We start from the raw sequence: 17,531 nt of genomic DNA on the forward strand, positions 1-17,531 counted from the left end.
AAAAAATTATTAATATTAGAGAAGTAACATTGTTCTGCTCTTTACACATCACCATGATTAATACTAACACTTTGTCATTTGTCCGATTTGGACTCTGAAAAGTGTGTTTAACAGATGACGGCCAACAGGCGCACGTGCGCACACTTGGCATAAAGTGGTCTCTATATTAAAAGATCTGCTGTAATGATATAAAAATAACATACACATACATTTAATGTCCATTATAATAATTCTTACAGCAGGTTTTGTGTGTGCATGCATACGTACATAGTACTTGCCACAATTATTTGGCACCCCTTGTAAAGATTAGGGGAAAAAATCCAACTTTTGGTGAATGAAGTCACTTCATCTCACACTGGGAACAAATGAGGAAAAATCCGACCTTTAATTGAAATAAATTTATTCAGAGGAAAACAAATCCCTCATCAAGAAATAATTATTTTCAAGAAAAACATATGGGGCGGCACGGTGGTGTAGTGGTTAGCGCCGTCGCCTCACAGCAAGAGGGTCCGGGTTCGAGCCCCATGGCCGGCGAGGGCCTTTCTGTGCGGACTTTGCATGTTCTCCCCGTGTCCGCGTGGGTTTCCTCCGGGTGCGCCGGTTTCCCCCACAGTCCAAAGACATGCAGGTTAGGTTAACTGGTGACTCTCTAAATTGACCGTAGGTGTGAATGTGAGTGTGAATGGTTGTCTGTGTCTATGTGTCAGCCCTGTGATGACCTGGCGACTTGTCCAGGGTGTACCCCGCCTTTCGCCCGTAGTCAGCTGGGATAGGCTCCAGCTTGCCTGCGACCCTGTAGAACAGGATAAAGCGGCTAGAGATAATGAGATGAGATGAGACATATGTGCCACACTTATTGGCGCCCCTGGAAATGGTGAACACAATGTAACTGAAGCATGTTTCCTATTTAAATTGTACATTTTTGAGTTGATTGGAGTGTGTAGGAACTTTTCAAGTGTGTGTGAATTATTATTATTTTTATTTATTTATTTTTTTTTTTGTGGACTCTCCAGGAGCCTCTGGCCTTGGCCAGTGGAGCACTTCCAGATTGGTGTGAACAGTTAACCAGCAAGTGTCCTTTCCTCATCCCTTTTGAGACCCGGCAGCTCTTCTTCACTTGCACTGCATTTGGAGCCTCCAGGTTTGTAGTTTTTTATGTTGGCCCAGTAGTGATGATGGAACATTTGAAGTAAAATTTTATTTTAAACTTTTTGCAAATAAATTCTAGCCTTATTTGTCCTAGTAATTAGACTCAGCAGAAATTGGACAAAACATAACGTTGATAGTGATCCAACACGGTATAGCATGTATCAGGTTGCACAGAATTAAAAGGATTAAAACAGAACCAGTAAGTGATTATGGTGTGTGTGTGTTTGTACAAAGGGCCATTGTGTGGCTCCAAAACCGGAGGGAGGCAACCATGGAGCGCACACGGCCATCCACTACAGTGAGGCGGGATGAGCCAGGCGAGTTCCGTGTTGGCCGCCTCAAACACGAGCGTGTTAAAGTCCCGCGCGGAGAGAGCATGATGGAGTGGGCCGAGAGTGTCATGCACGTCCATGCTGACAGGAAGTCTGTACTTGAGGTAGAGAGATGCCAGTGCACTAACATACAACTTATAAAATAATCATAGTTGCAACCAGTTGTTAAAGATGGGCCATGGGTTAAAGGAAAAACTGGTTTGGGTCCACAGGTCTGCTTTGTAGGTAGGTTGAATACAAATAAACCTCTAGTGGTGTTAAAAAAATAAATACAAAGTATAATAAACGTGCTATCAGCATATCTGAACAAAATATTTTGGCTGATGCGTCTGTGTTGATGGGAGGAATGTGTTTTTAGAGACCACTGGAAACACTCTGCTGAGTGATGAGTGGATCATCAGTCGATTGGTTTTGTCCAATGCAGTTTTACTTGATCTTTGTTCTAGGGTTTTTGGTCATGGGCACGTTTCAAAGAGAAACTGCAGACAAGTTTGGCATTTCATTACCAACTATAAGTCAAATAATGACACGCTTTACCTTTATTCTTTTCACTCATGCCATAATGCATTCCATTTCAGGAACAGGCTATGAGCCAGGGGTGGGCAATTATTTTTTCCATGGGGCCACATGAGAAACAGAAAATTTGGTGGAGGGCCGAACCAAAAGGCTGAACTAAATTCTGCATATTATTAATTGTATTTCTTTATATAAAGCAGTAAATGACATTGTTTTTACAAGCTGGTAAGAGTCTGGAAAAAACGAGGTTGCCTTACAAAAAATGTCATTTTATTCAATCAGATTTCCCAAAACAATGGTTAACAAAATGTGAACGTTTGTACCTTTTTTTTTTTTTTTCCAGTCACATTCACCCCAAAACACAATAAAGACATCACAATATTGCCTTTCTGCTTTTCTAGCTTAGCCAGCAAAGCTTCCGATGTCCGCGCTATTTCAGCATCAGTCGAGTTTCGGTATTTCTCAGCGTGCTTCGTCTGGTAATGCCGACTCAAATTGTAGTCTTTGAACACGGCGATCTGCTCTCCGCAAACTAAACACACAGCTTTATCTCTGACTTCAGTAAATAAATACTTAGCAGTCCATGTTTTGTTGAAAGCCCTGCATTCGGCATCTACCTTTCTTCTTTTTGCTGACGTTTTGGGGGCTAAAGTCTTCTTGTGATCTGCTCCCAACAACGTCGATTCGGTGTAGGAATCAGATCTACAGATCAGCTCGGGCTCCGGCGCCTGCTGGTGACGTCACACTATGTGATTGGCTGGACCGTTTGAAGGATGACGTACAAGTTTGTGGTTGGTCTGGACAAATTACGGAAGTAGTTATCGTGGGATTAGGTTTCGTGGGATTTCATGTCAGGCCATTATTAAAAATGTTCTGTTTCCGGTCCACCGGCCGGGTGAGTGCCGTTTTGTGCGGTTGAATTTTTTTTTTTAACGCCGGTTTTTCGGCATTTTTTTCAAGTTCGTAAATCTAAAATCGAACTTGACATTTCCGCATTCCCAGGGCTTTCCACTAAGGCTCATACTAGCCAGCCATGACAAATAAGTAGCCAGCCGGGGGGAGTAAACACAAAATAAACTCCTGTGCACGCAGTTCCCAGGATTAAATGCATTTTCCACAGACCATTTATTTATTCACTTTACTCAAATACAAAGTAAAATGGCAGTAAATCTTCTTTCTTTTCTTGTGTATTGCATCATGAGGCGTTCCTGGCTTGTAAATCTCTTATTTTCGGTGCATGACACATTCACGCAGCTGAGCATGCTATGAATTAACAACGACAGCGGTCTGCAGTGGGGCTACACAATTACACACTCAGCCAACATTTCTCCATTTGTGTATGAAAATACACTCCAACCACTCAGTTTGGGTTCATTTACAACCAACGGTGTCTTTTGATGCGAGCACGTAATTGAACGAGAGAAGACTGGTTTACCAGAGACAAAATAAGCGTTATCTCTGCTTCTGTTCCCTCCGACAGCCCCGACACACTACTGCCTCCGCCGAGTGTGCGCGCACACACCGCATGTCGGGGCCGCGGATGAGTTATTCTCCCTTGATCAACGAAGTCTGCGGGGAATTTGTGGTTATTATTGGTACAAACAGCATGAATCACAACTTAAATGAGTGCGGTTCAGTTTGACATCATTGTCAGTCCATTAGATAAACATTTAATTTTATTAAAATCGAAAATCAATATTTAGAGCCTGTGGGCTACAAAAATAAGTCATTAAAGTAGCCGGCTGGACTTAATTGTGTGGCTGTATGGCCAGCAGCCGGCGCTTGTGGAAAGCCCTGCATTCCGCGCAGAATATAGAATTGAATCAGCTCTGCGCATGCGCCGTGCGGCACAAAAAAATGGCAGCCACCATGAAGGAAGGAGATCCGGAGTTTTCAAACATTTGCTTAAGTGTGAAATCGCAAAATGGTATTCTAGCGAACAACAAAATAGTAAAGATTCAGAAAAACAAATCATTCAGTGATCATTTTAATAGTGTAATTTCATCCGAACTAGGCCTAACGCTCGATTTAGAACTACAAAAAGTCCGTGTGTCGGACATTTTAAGTACCTTTGTAAAAGTTTTGCAAATGTTGCAGTCAGCATTTAAAATGCTAACTTAAAGTTTTTGTACAAGTTTCAGTTGATTAAACGGTCATATTTTATTAAATGTGTCTGATTTTGTAATAAAAAAGTACTGAAAGAAAAAGCAAACACAGCATTGCGATTTCTTATCCATCCATATATATAAAAAAAAAAAAATCCCTCCCTCCCGACTGGAAAATTTTTTTGCTCACCTGGTGGACAGGAAACGGGTTTTTTTTAAGGATGGCCTCATGTTCATGTCACGCGCATTGCGTTTTTGTTGAACACAACTTCAAAATAAAAGCAATGCACATTCAGTCCATGCATGGGGTAAAATTAGAAAATACGTTTATTTTATAATTTCTAATTAACCTTACGTGGGCCGGTCAGAATGAACCAAAGGGCCGGATGCGGCCCGCGGGCCGTAAAATGCCCAGGTCTGCTGTGGGGGGAGATGGCAAAACTTTTTTTTTTCTTCTTTTTTTTCCCCTCATGGCTTCTGAGTGGCACAAAAGAAAAGCCCCATCATCCTGATATTCTGAGTTAAAACACCAATCTAGAGCCAAGAGCGTAAAATTGGCTGTGTTCTCTGGATGGGAGTGATGGCATACTCTCTCTCCTCTGTCGATCACAGTGACACTCCTGGGAGTCTGAGCTCAGTCTTGTGGAAGGGGATGGATAACGCTTTCTTCTGAGGGTGTTATGCCACCTCATGATGTAACACGAGCAGCAGTTTGAAAAGATGTGGTTGGCTGGCTTCATGCATCTTGGAGGAAACGCATAGTCTTCACCCTCCTGGGTTATTAGTTGTCATATAATGAGGAGACCTACCTGTGGGTGGGAATTGGCCAAGACTAAATTACTAGAGTTTGTTTGTTTGTTTGTTTGTTTGTTTGTTTGTTTGTTTTGCCTCCACTTGGTGCATCAGGATCTCTACTTAATTGTTGTTCATTTGACATACTTATTGTTGTCCGTAGCAAGCAGTGCCACGAGCCAATTACTGGACAGGGTTCCTCTTTATGAAAATGAGTATGGCTGTGCACAGGCAGATCAATTTAGAATGCGTGGTGTTGATCAATGTCCATTGCATGTTGATATATAAATAATACATCTTTGTATATGCACATGTGATGTATCGTTTTTATCGTGGTTCTTTGCACAAATTTAGAACTTGTTCTATACATGTTTGTATAAATGAGTCCCCAGATCTTCACTCATTTAAACATTAATGGGAGGTTTTGAACCAACACCGTAGATAGATAGTGCTCTCCATCACCATCAAAACACCAACTGAAGGAATATCTTTTGGAAGAATGATCCCTCTAGTACAGTTCCAGACATTTGTACAATGTATACCAAGGTGCACTGGGCCATTACAGTACTAAGACCCTTTAAGTTGCCTTTTTCTTTAATTTGTCATCTGTCTGCATTTATGACGTTACCCCTTCAAGTAGAGCTGGGCGATAAATTGATTTTTATCGATTTAATTCAAATTTACAGTTAAGGACGATGTGTTTTTTTATGAAAATCGGTCTTCTCTCAGTTTTAACCTCTGCCACCGACGCTCCCCTCTGCGCATGTGCAGAGCGGCTCGGGCAGCAGGGACGGATCGGGCACTGACACTATAGCCCTCCTCCTGCGCGCTTGCCATAGACGCACACAAAGAACCTGGCAGCGATTGGGGGGGGGAAAGCCGCAACTTGTGCCCAAGAAAGGAGCAACTTCCTCCGTGATCTGGAATTGGTTTGGTTTGGCGGCGTCAGACGCAGACCAAACAAGTCCTCGTTGTAAGGCGTGTTTGAAAATGGTTGCTTCCAAAGGAAGCAGCACGACGAATTTATTCCAACACCCTAAACAGAAGCCTGCAGCGGAGCGGGAGAAGTGCAGCTCCCAGCGGAATGAAAACAGCCACAGCACGAGCGCACCATCCACAGTAAAGCAAGCAACCGTCCCAGACACATTTTCGAACTGTGTGTGTTATGATAAGAATGGGGCGCGGTGGAAGGCAATCACAGATGCTATCGCAGTGTTTATTGCAAAAGACATGGTGCTCATACATAGGGTGGAAAAGTCCGGAATTTTTTTCCCTCTATTTTGTCAGTTTTATCGAAAAGGGGACACTTTTATTTATTTATTTATTTATTTATTTTTTGCGGTCCAAATCCTGCGTTCTGATTGGCTGGCGAGCGGGTCTGTATCCTACGGTATGGACCTCTGGCGACTCGCTCGTTCACAACAAACATTTATCTTTTTTTTTTTTTTGAAACAAGATTTATTTATAAGATTATCAAAAATCTTATAAATTTTTGCCAGCATTTCTCAGGAGAGTAGCATTTAAGTTTACAGCATGGATAGCGATAACGACAGTGTTCACGGCGAAAGCGAGTTTTACTGCCCTGAGGAAGAAGAAATAAAAGAAATCATTTCAGGAGAAAGCTAAAAACCTCTAACTGTTGCTAACGCCGAGCAAAACCATGGCTGAATCCTGAATGACTTGATTTTGTATAAATAGGGGACTACATAAGCGGCAAAATGTAGTTGTTGTTTTTTTTTTTTCCTGCCATGGAAGTGCACTTGTATACCGAGGAGGAAGCTGTTTGCATTACAGCCGTGAATGAGGATTCAAAATGGCAGCTCGGCTCGGTTCTCCCTTCCGGGCGCTCTCGTTTTCTGTTAGAATTTGGTAAAGAAAAAAATAAATATATTATTTACCAGCTTAAGGTCGGTCCGTATGGTGAAATACCATGACTTCGGCCTTGAATACTGACCTCGGCCCAGAGGGCCTCGCTCAGTACTTTCAAGACCCCAGTCACAGTATTTCACGATACGGACCTCCCAGCTGGTAAATAACACTTTTTTTTTTTTTTTTTTTTTTTTTTTTTTATATAAAGTTTGAGGGTGCATTGTATCAGTGCCAGTTTGAAACTAAGCTATGTTGGAGAAAGCTTTCTGAAAGTTACTGTATGTTCTCACTGTTTACAATGGCATGGTCTGCCATCTCACCTACAAGCTTGTTTTTTGGCTTCTTTTTGGTTTCTGGTTGCACTTTAACCCCAAAGGGGAAATTTAAGTGAAAACAAAAAGTTAAAACTTGTTTTGAACCGTTTCTTTGTCATCTGTAGTTTGATTTTTAGTCAGGGTAAAAAATCAATTAAAATCGAAAATCGGACTTTTTGTGAAAAAATCGAAGATTATTTTTTTATTTTATTTTATTTTTTTTTAGGCCATATCGCCCAGCTCTACCTTCAAGTAAGAAACATGTTAAAGTGCATATTCTGGACCAATTTCGTTTTTTTTTTTTTTTTTATATGAAAGTATGTCCCTTTTACACACTCCTCCAGAAGGGTAATTTTGCACAAGGCCATCTGTCTACAGCAGAAAAAAATAAAATAAAACGCATCTGGAAAAATCCCAAGTGAGTCTGGAGCCAGATTCGTGACGTTACCTGCGGAAGCGCCAGCAGGCTGCGAGAGCTTTGCACGGTTTCAGTGCACAGCCTGTGTAGATCAAGCGCTCCCATTTCTCTCTCATTGTCCGGTCTTTTGGGAAACGATGAGTACTAATCCCATCAAGATTGGTGTTGCTACACCCTCCTACGATACATCTGGTCACCATTTTAATAATTACGCGATAACGTTGAAGAAATTTGCAGAAAACCACCAGGTCGTTTTCTCATAAACAAACCAGCGCTGACGTAGGATTCAGAAGGAGGCGTCCCACACGCAACGTCACAAAAGTCAATGTTTCCCGGGAAATCCAAGTTTTTTCAGAGGCGGACCAATTCGCCTCAAATGGCTTGATTTCAACTGAATTTTTCTGGTATTGCGCAAGGTAAAAAAAAATTGCACAAAATGCAAAATGTGACAGATATTTGACAGAATGCTCCTTCCCAAATGCAGGACGAACAGACTTAAAAACTCCTTTGTCCCTCACGCCATCAGACTGTACAACTCCTCTCTAGGGGGAGGAGGGGTAACAGGAGGACAGAGGACGGGAAGGAGCAGTAGCCTAGCCTGACAATAAGCAATACCGGACAATGTGCAATATAAAGTGCAATATCTCTCCTGCCGCCCCCCCTTCTCCCCACCTTTTTTTTTTTTTTAAAAAGTATTATTTATTTATTTATTTCCCCCTCCTTCCCCCTCTCTTATTCTTTTTATATTTGTATATGTAAATACTTCTAGATAAAATAAATTTTCTCTATTTCTTTTCTCTGTTTATCTGTAATGATGCTGCTGGAATCTTAATTTCCCTGAGGGAACCCTCCCAAAGGGATCAATAAAGGTTTATCTAATCTAATTTGACCAAAGTTTCATATAAAATAGGAGAATTACATTGATCTTGCTCCTGAATTTACCTGTGATATGCACTTTAAGTGCTTGGTTTTAAAATAAAATGGTAGTGTTTAGCAGTACCTCGACTTTTATTGTGGTGTTTCCTGCAGGTGGAGTTCCAGGGAGAAGAAGGCACTGGTTTGGGTCCTACACTAGAGTTTTATGCCCTTGTGGCAGCTGAGTTCCAGCGGACCTCATTGGGGATCTGGCTCTGTGATGATGATTTTCCAGATGATGAGTCACGCCAGGTCAGTTCTCTCCTCTGTTAATTTTAACATTTTTACATGTTGGGTGCTGAATTTCACCTCAGAATCTCTCATGTTCGTTTTTAAGGCTGAGGTTTTTGTTTGTTTGTGTGTGTTGGTCAGGTGGATCTTGGTGGTGGCTTGAAACCACCAGGCTATTATGTACAGCGCTCGTGTGGCCTTTTCCCTGCACCCTTCCCTCAGGATAGTGATGAGCTGGAGCGCATCACAAAGCTCTTCCTTTTCTTAGGCATCTTCCTGGCCAAATGCATACAGGACAACCGGTTGGTGGATCTGCCTGTCTCACAACCTTTCTTCAAGCTGCTCTGCATGGGAGACATCAAGAGCAACATGAGCAAACTTTTATATGAGACGCGCTCAGATTCAGACCGCCGCTTCTCCGACATCCACTCAGAGGCTTCCACTGAGGAAGAACCATATTTAACGGGCAGCTTTGACGAGGACTCTAAATCCGAGTTCATCTTGGACCCACCAAAGCCCAAACCACCTGCCTGGTATCATGGCATCCTAACCTGGGAGGACTTTGAGCTGGTAAACCCTCACAGAGCACGCTTCCTCAAGGAGATGAAGGAGCTGGCGGTAAAGAGGAGGCAGATACTGGGCAATAAGAGCCTCTCGGAGGATGAGAAGAACACACGGCTACAGGGCCTCATGCTGAAGAACCCAGTGGGCTCAGGCCCACCACTGAGCGTGGAAGATCTGGGGTGAGCTATGAATGTCAGATATTACTCAAGAACTCAGCTTTTCTCTTTAGGTCATGTTTATTGTGAAATTTATTTAGTGTAAAACTTTAGTTTAATGTATGTGTGTTTGTAGATTGAATTTCCAGTTCTGTCCCTCGTCCAAAGTGCATGGCTTCTCAGCAGTGGACCTTAAACCCAATGGAGAGGATGAGGTAGGTCATTATGTTAAAAGAGCTAAGGATTTGACTCTTGTTTTGAGAGATTTGTATGATTTGAGTTAGTTTTAAAGATGAATGATTTTCTAAGTAGAGGTGTTCAGTGGAGGTCTGGGCCACATGCTAAAGAGTGATTTGTGTTGTCCGGGTCCGCACACCGTTTACAAAGCTGTTAGGAAACAGAGGCTGGTCAGTATCCAAATAAACTGCACTTCATATTGAAATAGGGTGGAAACGATGCCGTTATGATTTTTAGCATTGCTTCACTAAACTTGTGCAGTGACTACAAGTTCAAGGTTTGAGTTAAATTAATAAAGGTACTGAAGTGAACAAGAGGCAGAGAGCAGAAGTATCAACTCACTATACCTGCTTCTTCCTGTTGAAGCTCCCTATGTATGCGTAGATGTGGTGCTTGTCATCAAAATGAGCAGCCAGGGTGAACGTGACAGCAAGCGGGGAAGCCAAAGATTTGGTTTTGAAAGGGTGTGGCAATTGAGTTGTCTTTTTTAGCTAGATAGCTTGCTATAATTGCTCTTGAAGATCACGGATCAAGATTAAGCTCAAGCTCAGCTTGCACTTTCACTTCGAAGAACTCCACTAGCAACACTTAGAAGATATAACAGAGTAAGCATTTGGTTTTAGTCATCACACTTATGTTATAGTGGTGCTTGAAAGTTTGTGAGCCCTTTAGAATTTTCTATATTTCTGCATAAATATGATCTAAAACAACATATTTTCACACAAGTCCTAAAAGTAGATAAAGAGAACCCAGTAAAACAAATGAGACAAAAATATTATACTTGGTCGTTTATTTATTGAGGAAAATGATCCAATATTACATATCTGTGAGTGGCAAAAGTATGTGAACCTTTGCTTTCAGTATCTGGTGTGACCCCCTTGTGCAGCAATAACTGCAACTAAACGTTTCCGCTAACTGTTGATCAGTCCTACACACCGGCTTGGAGGAATTTTAGCCCATTCCTCCGTACAGAACAGCTTCAACTCTGGGATGTTGGTGGGTTTCCTCACATGAACTGCTCGCTTCAGGTCCTTCCACAACATTTCCTTTGGATTAAGGTCAGGACTTTGACTTGGCCATTCCAAAACATTAACTTTATTCTTCTTTAACCATTCTTTGGTAGAACGACTTGTGTGCTTAGGGTCGTTGTCTTGCTGCATGACCCACCTTCTCTTGAGATTCAGTTCATGGACAGATGTCCTGACATTTTCCTTTAGAGTTCACTGGTATAATTCAGAATTCATTGTTCCAATGATGGCAAGCCGTCCTGGCCCAGATGCACCAAAACAGGCCCAAACCATGATACTACCACCACCATGTTTCACAGATGGGATAAGGTTCATATGCTGGAATGCAGCGTTTTCCTTTCTCCAAACATAACGCTTCTCATTTAAACCAAAAAGTTCTATTTTGGTCTCATCCATCCACAAAACATTTTTCCAATAGCCTTCTGGCTTGTCCACGTGATCTTTAGCAAACTGCAGACGAGCAGCAATGTTCTTTTTGGAGAGCAGTGGCTTTATCCTTGCAACCCTGCCATGCACACCATTGTTGTTCGGTGCTCTCCTGATGGTGGACTCATGAACATTAGCCAATGTGAGAGAGGCCTTCAGTTGCTTAGAAGTTACCCTGGGGTCCTTTGTGACCTCGCTGACTGTTACACACCATGGTCTTGAATTTCCTCCATTTGTACACAATCTGTCTGACTGTGGATTGGTGGAGTCCAAACTCTTTAGTGATGGTTTTGTAACCTTTTCCAGTCTGATGAGCCTCAACAACGCTTTTTCTGAGGTCCTCAGAAATCTCCTTTGTTCGTGCCATGATACACTTCCATAAACATGCATTGTGAAGATCAGACTTTGATAGATCCCTGTTCTTTAAATAAAACAGGGTGCCCACTCACACCTGATTGTCATCCCATTGATTGAAAACACCTGACTTTAATTTCACCTTCAAAGTAACTGCTAATCCTAGAGGTTCACATACTTTTGCCACTCACAGATGTGTAATATTGGATCATTTTCCTCAATAAATAAATGAGCAAGTATAATATTTTTGTCTCATTTGTTTAACTGGGTTCTCTTTATCTACTTTTAGGACTTGTGTGAAAATCTGATGATGTTTTAGGTCATATTTATGCAGAAATATAGAAAATTCTAAAGGGTTCATAAACTTTCAAGCACCACTGTACATTGCTAGCGTGCTGCTATCAGTGTGCCAGCAGAATCTCCTTCCCCTTTGTGTGCATGGACACCACACTAGCCTATTCCTAACATCATGTGCAGTAATGGTATACTTACTCCGTGGCATGGATGCATGTGAAGAGGGCCACGTGAAGGATTCTGTCAGGATGTGTGTACAGGTTTATGCAGCATATCTGAACTAGAAACTGTGTATGTGTTTATTAGATGGTGACCTTGGACAATGCAGAGGAGTATGTGGAGGTGATGTTTGACTTCTGTATGCACACTGGGATACAGAAGCAAATGGAGGCCTTCAGAGGTGAGATTTTTTTTCAATGTGTGTCATTTTTCATTACATGAACCTGGTGCATGTGGATTGTGTCTGGGCTTTTTTTTTTTTTTTTATAAAGTTGTTTCTGATGTCACAGATGAGATTGATATGGGTCAGAGGACCAGAGTGTACCAAAAACAAGCATATGGGTCTGTCTCAGAAACTGGGTACTGTGGGGGTACCCCACTAAATATACACAGTCAGTAAACTATACGGTTTTGAATGCATGGATTAAAGTTTTCCGTTGTGTGACGGATTTCCGTCAACTGAACTCTCCCAAGGCCAAGTGTGAGGTCGGTGCTGATCCGAGGAGAATTAAAATGACGGGTGGTTGGGTAGAGATTGGGTTATAACACTGATGTGTTGCAACACCATCAACTATCAGCAGGGTTTATTTAACTTTTTTGTTTTTGAGCCATGCTTTGTGTCGTTCATTTCCTATGTTTGATCATGTTTAAACGTTCGCTGTCTGTGGTGCGGCATTAAAAAAGCATGCGCTGTCAAAATTGGCAAAATACATTCCCATGTGCTTGGTGTGCTTGTGTCTGACCATTTCTGTTTTGTATTAAATTAAATCTTGCCAAAATGACTTAGTTCAAACCTGTACATATAGAAATAGAGCATGTTTAAAAAAAAAAAATGAAAAAATAAAGCCCGGAAAGCCCGCTCCTCTGCTTCAGCCAGACTTCAAGACCCGACGGTGCAATGCTTGCAGACTGTCAGAAGTAATTAGACCTAAATTTATAGCTAACAAATCAGCAGACGCCCCAACAATTATTATTTTTTTCATTAGGCCAATGTGTAAGGCATGTTAGAACTGTGCCTTATAGCCTACGTTATATCACAATTTAAAGGACGTTTGAGGAGTTGGAGGCTGCGAGCGCAATGATGTTCCGACATGCGCTAAACTTTATTCCCTGAAAATCATACACCAGCGTTCAATGCCCCAAACAGTCAAAATGTCTAGAAGACTCCGGTTAAATAATAATCATAGCCTACTCAGTTAAATTACATCAAAACATCTGTTTCTGGCCTATGAAATGATGGAGGAAAATGAGAACGAACGCAAAGTAGATAGCAGCCAACTTGACGCGATCTTTTAGGTAACTTAACACTCGTGTTGGCCACAATATTTCTCTTAATAAAATCTTGAATTGTTTTTGAAGTCGTATTCAACACAAAGTAAGGTCAAATTATAATTTTAATTTAAGCGAAGATCCAAACTTTTTTCTATATTGACGTCGAGCACAGAGGAGCATGTCATTCTGCTTTCGGTTTCGGCAGCATGGATGCACTTTACATGAAAGAAGGCACTGATGTGTCTGCCATCGATAAAGGTGTAAAAAACAAGTGGAGGTGGGCTTGACTGTACGAAATAGGTGAAAACGGAAAGCCATTTAGTTCATGGTGCAAAAAACTAAACATTCCAGGCGCTTGCATTTGTGTGGTTTGCCACAAAAAAATAATACACGGAAGCAATGGAAAGAAAGTGCAATAAATTGAATATATTAATCCATTACTTAATTGATAATAAAGTTATTAGTTCTAAGTTAATCATTCTCAGAATTTCATCGAAATCCACCCATAACCCCCCACCCCCCGTAAATTTTCAGTCAAATAATTTTTTTTTGCTTTAATCCATGTTTGAATGGTGATGTTGGTTTTAATTTGAAATAAAATGATGAAAGAAATAATACAGATAAAACAATCTTTGATGTGAATACTCTGTTCAGATTTTGGCAAAAACTCTGCAAATTTGTGGAAAAATGGCAGCTTGATCTGGGACATGATAAATGGTTGACTACATCGCGTTCCCTTAAAAAGGTTGTTGTCCACTGAAAAGTCTACAGTTATCACTAATTGTATTTTAAGTTGTAACTTTATACACCTAAGGATTGGTGCGCTCACAGAATAATCATAACCGTAATAAAACATCATGCAAGATATTTGATCACCGTTGTAACTCCATTTTCCGCAGACCCAAAACCAATACGATCGTGTGTTTTGATCTAAACGGAAAGCCTCAGGGTCAAGGTCACTACCTCACCAAAAGTAGTAACTTAAAATCACTACGCCATATAAACATTTAGTTATAAATCTGCGGTTTTGTTTTTTAAAACGAAAGCTGAAAGCTCGGTATAGAATATGTTTCTTACAGAATATGTTACGATGGTAGCTGGTCTTGTATGAATTTCTGAGCTATAAAATGAGTTGTGGTCTATTTTTTACCGTAGCGTGTTATTTGTGTGCGGGGAAGGGCACACATTAACAATTTGCATGTGTAGAATGGAATTTTCCACTCCAACAGTTAGAAGTTGATCGTGCTTCCATTTGCGGTCTCTCTGTTACGCGGGTGATCTGTTCGGACGTTATCACTGAAAAGGTGAGTTTTGACAGTTTTATTTTGGTTTAGTCTTGCAGTATAAGGCAATAGAATGTTTCTTTTTCATCTTACTTTCATATTTTGTAGTGTTTGCGTATTTTTGGCCAATATTTTGCAACCATGGTCAATTTAGATCGAATTTTTGATAGAATCTACGGCCAGTCATTTTGCCCCGCCCCCACTCCGTCCGGTGCGGTAGTGATGTCCCGATGCTCGCGCGCCGCAGCAGAGACCCACGCGACCTTCAGCCGGTACAGTCGCTGTTCTTTTACCTCCGGTGTGTTCTTGATTTTTCCATTGTGTCCTATTTCGCCATATCAAATACCCAAAATGTATCATATTAATCATATTTAAGTGAATAATCAATTCAGTCATCATAACTTGGCATTTTTAACCCGAGCAATCAAAAAGAGGAAATGTATTCAATATTTTCACTCCTCTGTGAAGGAGGGCCTTTAATTCTTCATGATGGAGTTATTTTATATGAAAATCAATTTTACAAAAGCATTTGAATTGTAATAAAAAAAAATTTCCACAGTGAAGGCCAGATAAAGCAAGATACTATCTTTATTCTTATTAAACATGACAAAAGAAATATTGAGTGTTAAGTAAATGCTAAAAAAAAAAAAGGAAAATTAGAAAATTTATTTTTTGACCATAATGTCCCAAATGAGAGCCCAGTTTCTGAGACGGACCCATATACATTGTCCACTTAACTTTGCTTCTGGGCAGAACAGGACATGCCTTATTGCAGCTCTGCTCGAAGGTTGAGTTACAGTGGTGCTTGAAAGTTTGTGAACCCTTTATATATGAATTTTCTATATTTCTCCATAAATATGACCGAAAACATCAGATTTTCACACAAGTCCTAAAAATAGATAAAGAGAACCCAGTTAAACAAATGAGACAAAAATATTATACTTGGTCATTTATTTATTGAGGAAAATGATCCAATATTACATATCTGTGAGTGGCAAAAGTATGTGAACCTCTAGGATTAGCAGTTAATTTGAAGGGGAAATTAGTCAGGTGTTTTCAATCAATGGGATGACAATCAGGTGTGAGTGGGCACCCTGTTTTATTTAAAGAACAGGGATCTATCAAAGTCTGATCTTCACTACACGTTTGTGGAAGTGAATCATGGCACAAACAAAGGAGATTTCTGAGGACTTCAGAAAAAGCGTTGTTGATGCTCATCAGGCTGGAAAAGGTTACAAAACCATCTCTAAAGAGTTTGGACTCCACCAGTCCACAGTCAGACAGATTGTGTACAAATGGAGGAAATTCAAGACCATTGTTACCCTCCCCAGGAGCGGTCGACCAACAAAGATCACTCCAAGAGCAAGGCGTGTAATAGTCGGCGAGGTCACAAAGGACCCCGGGGTAACTTCTAAGCAACTGAAGGCCTCTCTCACATTGGCTAATGTTAATGTTCATGAGTCCACCATCAGGAGAACACTGAACAACAGTGGTGTGCATGGCAGGGTTGCAAGGAGAAAGCCGCTGCTCTCCAAAAAGAACATTGCTGCTCGTCTGCAGTTTGCTCAAGATCACGTGGACAAGCCAGAAGGCTATTGGAAAAATGTTTTGTGGACGGATGAGACCAAAATAGAACTTTTTGGTTTAAATGAGAAGTGTTATGTTTGGAGAAAGGAAAACACTGCATTCCAGCATAAGAACCTTATCCCATCTGTGAAACATGGTGGTGGTAGTATCATGGTTTGGGCCTGTTTTGCTGCAGCTGGGCCAGGACGGCTTGCCATCATTGATGGAACAATGAATTCTGAATTATACCAGCCAATTCTAAAGGAAGATGTCAGGACATCTGTCCATGAACTGAATCTCAAGAGAAGGTGGGTCATGCAGCAAGACAATGACCCTAAGCACACAAGTCGTTCTACCAAAGAATGGTTAAAGAAGAATAACGTTAATGTTTTGGAATGGCCAAGTCAAAGTCCTGACCTTAATCCAATCGAAATGTTGTGGAAGGACCTGAAGTGAGCAGTTCATGTGAGGAAACCCACCAACATCCCAGAGCTGAAGCTGTTCTGTACGGAGGAACGGGCTAAAATTCCTCCAAGCCGGTGTGCAGGACTGATCAACAGTTACCGGAAATGTTTAGTTGCAGTTATTGCTGCACAAGGGGGCCACACCAGATACTGAAAGCAAAGGTTCACATACTTTTGCCACTCACAGATATGTAATATTGGATCATTTTCCTCAATAAATAAATGAGCAAGTATAATATTTTTGTCTCATTTGTTTAACTGGGTTCTCTTTATCTACTTTTAGGACTTGTGTGAAAATCTGATGTTGTTTTCGGTCATATTTATGCAGAAATATAGAAAATTCTAAAGGGTTCACAAACTTTCAAGCACCACTGTACATGATGATGCTACAAAAAAAAATTGCCAATCTGTATAGCTTCATACCACATCTCCATATTTTTATGCTCTTCTAGTGTATGTGTACAGACTTGGATGTGCTGCATTGCTAAATACCTTTTGCTGTGGTGTGTGATTTGGTGCAGAGGGTTTTAACAAAGTATTCCTTATGGAGAAACTGAGCTCATTCAGTCATAAAGAAGTCCAGATGATCCTGTGTGGCAACCAGTCTCCATCCTGGACAGCTGAGGACATCGTCAACTACACAGAGCCCAAACTGGGCTACACTCGGGACAGGTGTGTCATTTGGTGTTCTGAGAAATCCATCCTGTTTAGCAAACTGATGTAATGCATTCTGGTGAGTGATATTTCAGGTGTGAACATGTTCTCAACACCTTGCTTTCCTTTTCCACTACAGTCCTGGTTTCCTGCGCTTTGTGCGAGTGCTGTGTGGAATGTGCTCGGATGAGAGGAAGGCCTTCCTCCAGTTCACAACAGGCTGCTCAACTCTGCCCCCTGGTGGTCTTGCCAACTTGCATCCCCGTCTCACGATTGTCCGCAAGGTATGGCAGTGAAAGTTTTTTTTTTTTTTTCATGTAATTAATGTTCTAAACCGCCTTTATTGATTACTTCAGTCCTATTCCTCTAATGTG

At 41.1% G+C, this 17,531-nt stretch overlaps 1 protein-coding gene across 6 annotated transcripts in view; it reads left to right on the top strand.

Moving 5' to 3' along the window:
* hectd1 (HECT domain containing 1) overlaps positions 1 to 17,531 on the top strand; it is an 87,051-nt gene that overhangs the window by 68,472 nt on the left and 1,048 nt on the right. For all 6 annotated transcript variants that reach the window (XM_060933907.1, XM_060933910.1, XM_060933908.1 and 3 more), the window contains 8 exons: positions 1,014 to 1,141; positions 1,384 to 1,585; positions 8,525 to 8,662; positions 8,783 to 9,384; positions 9,497 to 9,575; positions 12,006 to 12,099; positions 17,025 to 17,175; positions 17,297 to 17,441. In XM_060933907.1, coding sequence (XP_060789890.1) covers positions 1,014 to 1,141; positions 1,384 to 1,585; positions 8,525 to 8,662; positions 8,783 to 9,384; positions 9,497 to 9,575; positions 12,006 to 12,099; positions 17,025 to 17,175; positions 17,297 to 17,441 — 1,539 coding nt within the window. The remainder of the gene's footprint in view (positions 1 to 1,013; positions 1,142 to 1,383; positions 1,586 to 8,524; positions 8,663 to 8,782; positions 9,385 to 9,496; positions 9,576 to 12,005; positions 12,100 to 17,024; positions 17,176 to 17,296; positions 17,442 to 17,531) is intronic.

This window comes from Neoarius graeffei, chromosome 11 (genome assembly GCF_027579695.1).
Source record: "Neoarius graeffei isolate fNeoGra1 chromosome 11, fNeoGra1.pri, whole genome shotgun sequence".
Classification (NCBI taxonomy): domain Eukaryota; kingdom Metazoa; phylum Chordata; class Actinopteri; order Siluriformes; family Ariidae; genus Neoarius; species Neoarius graeffei.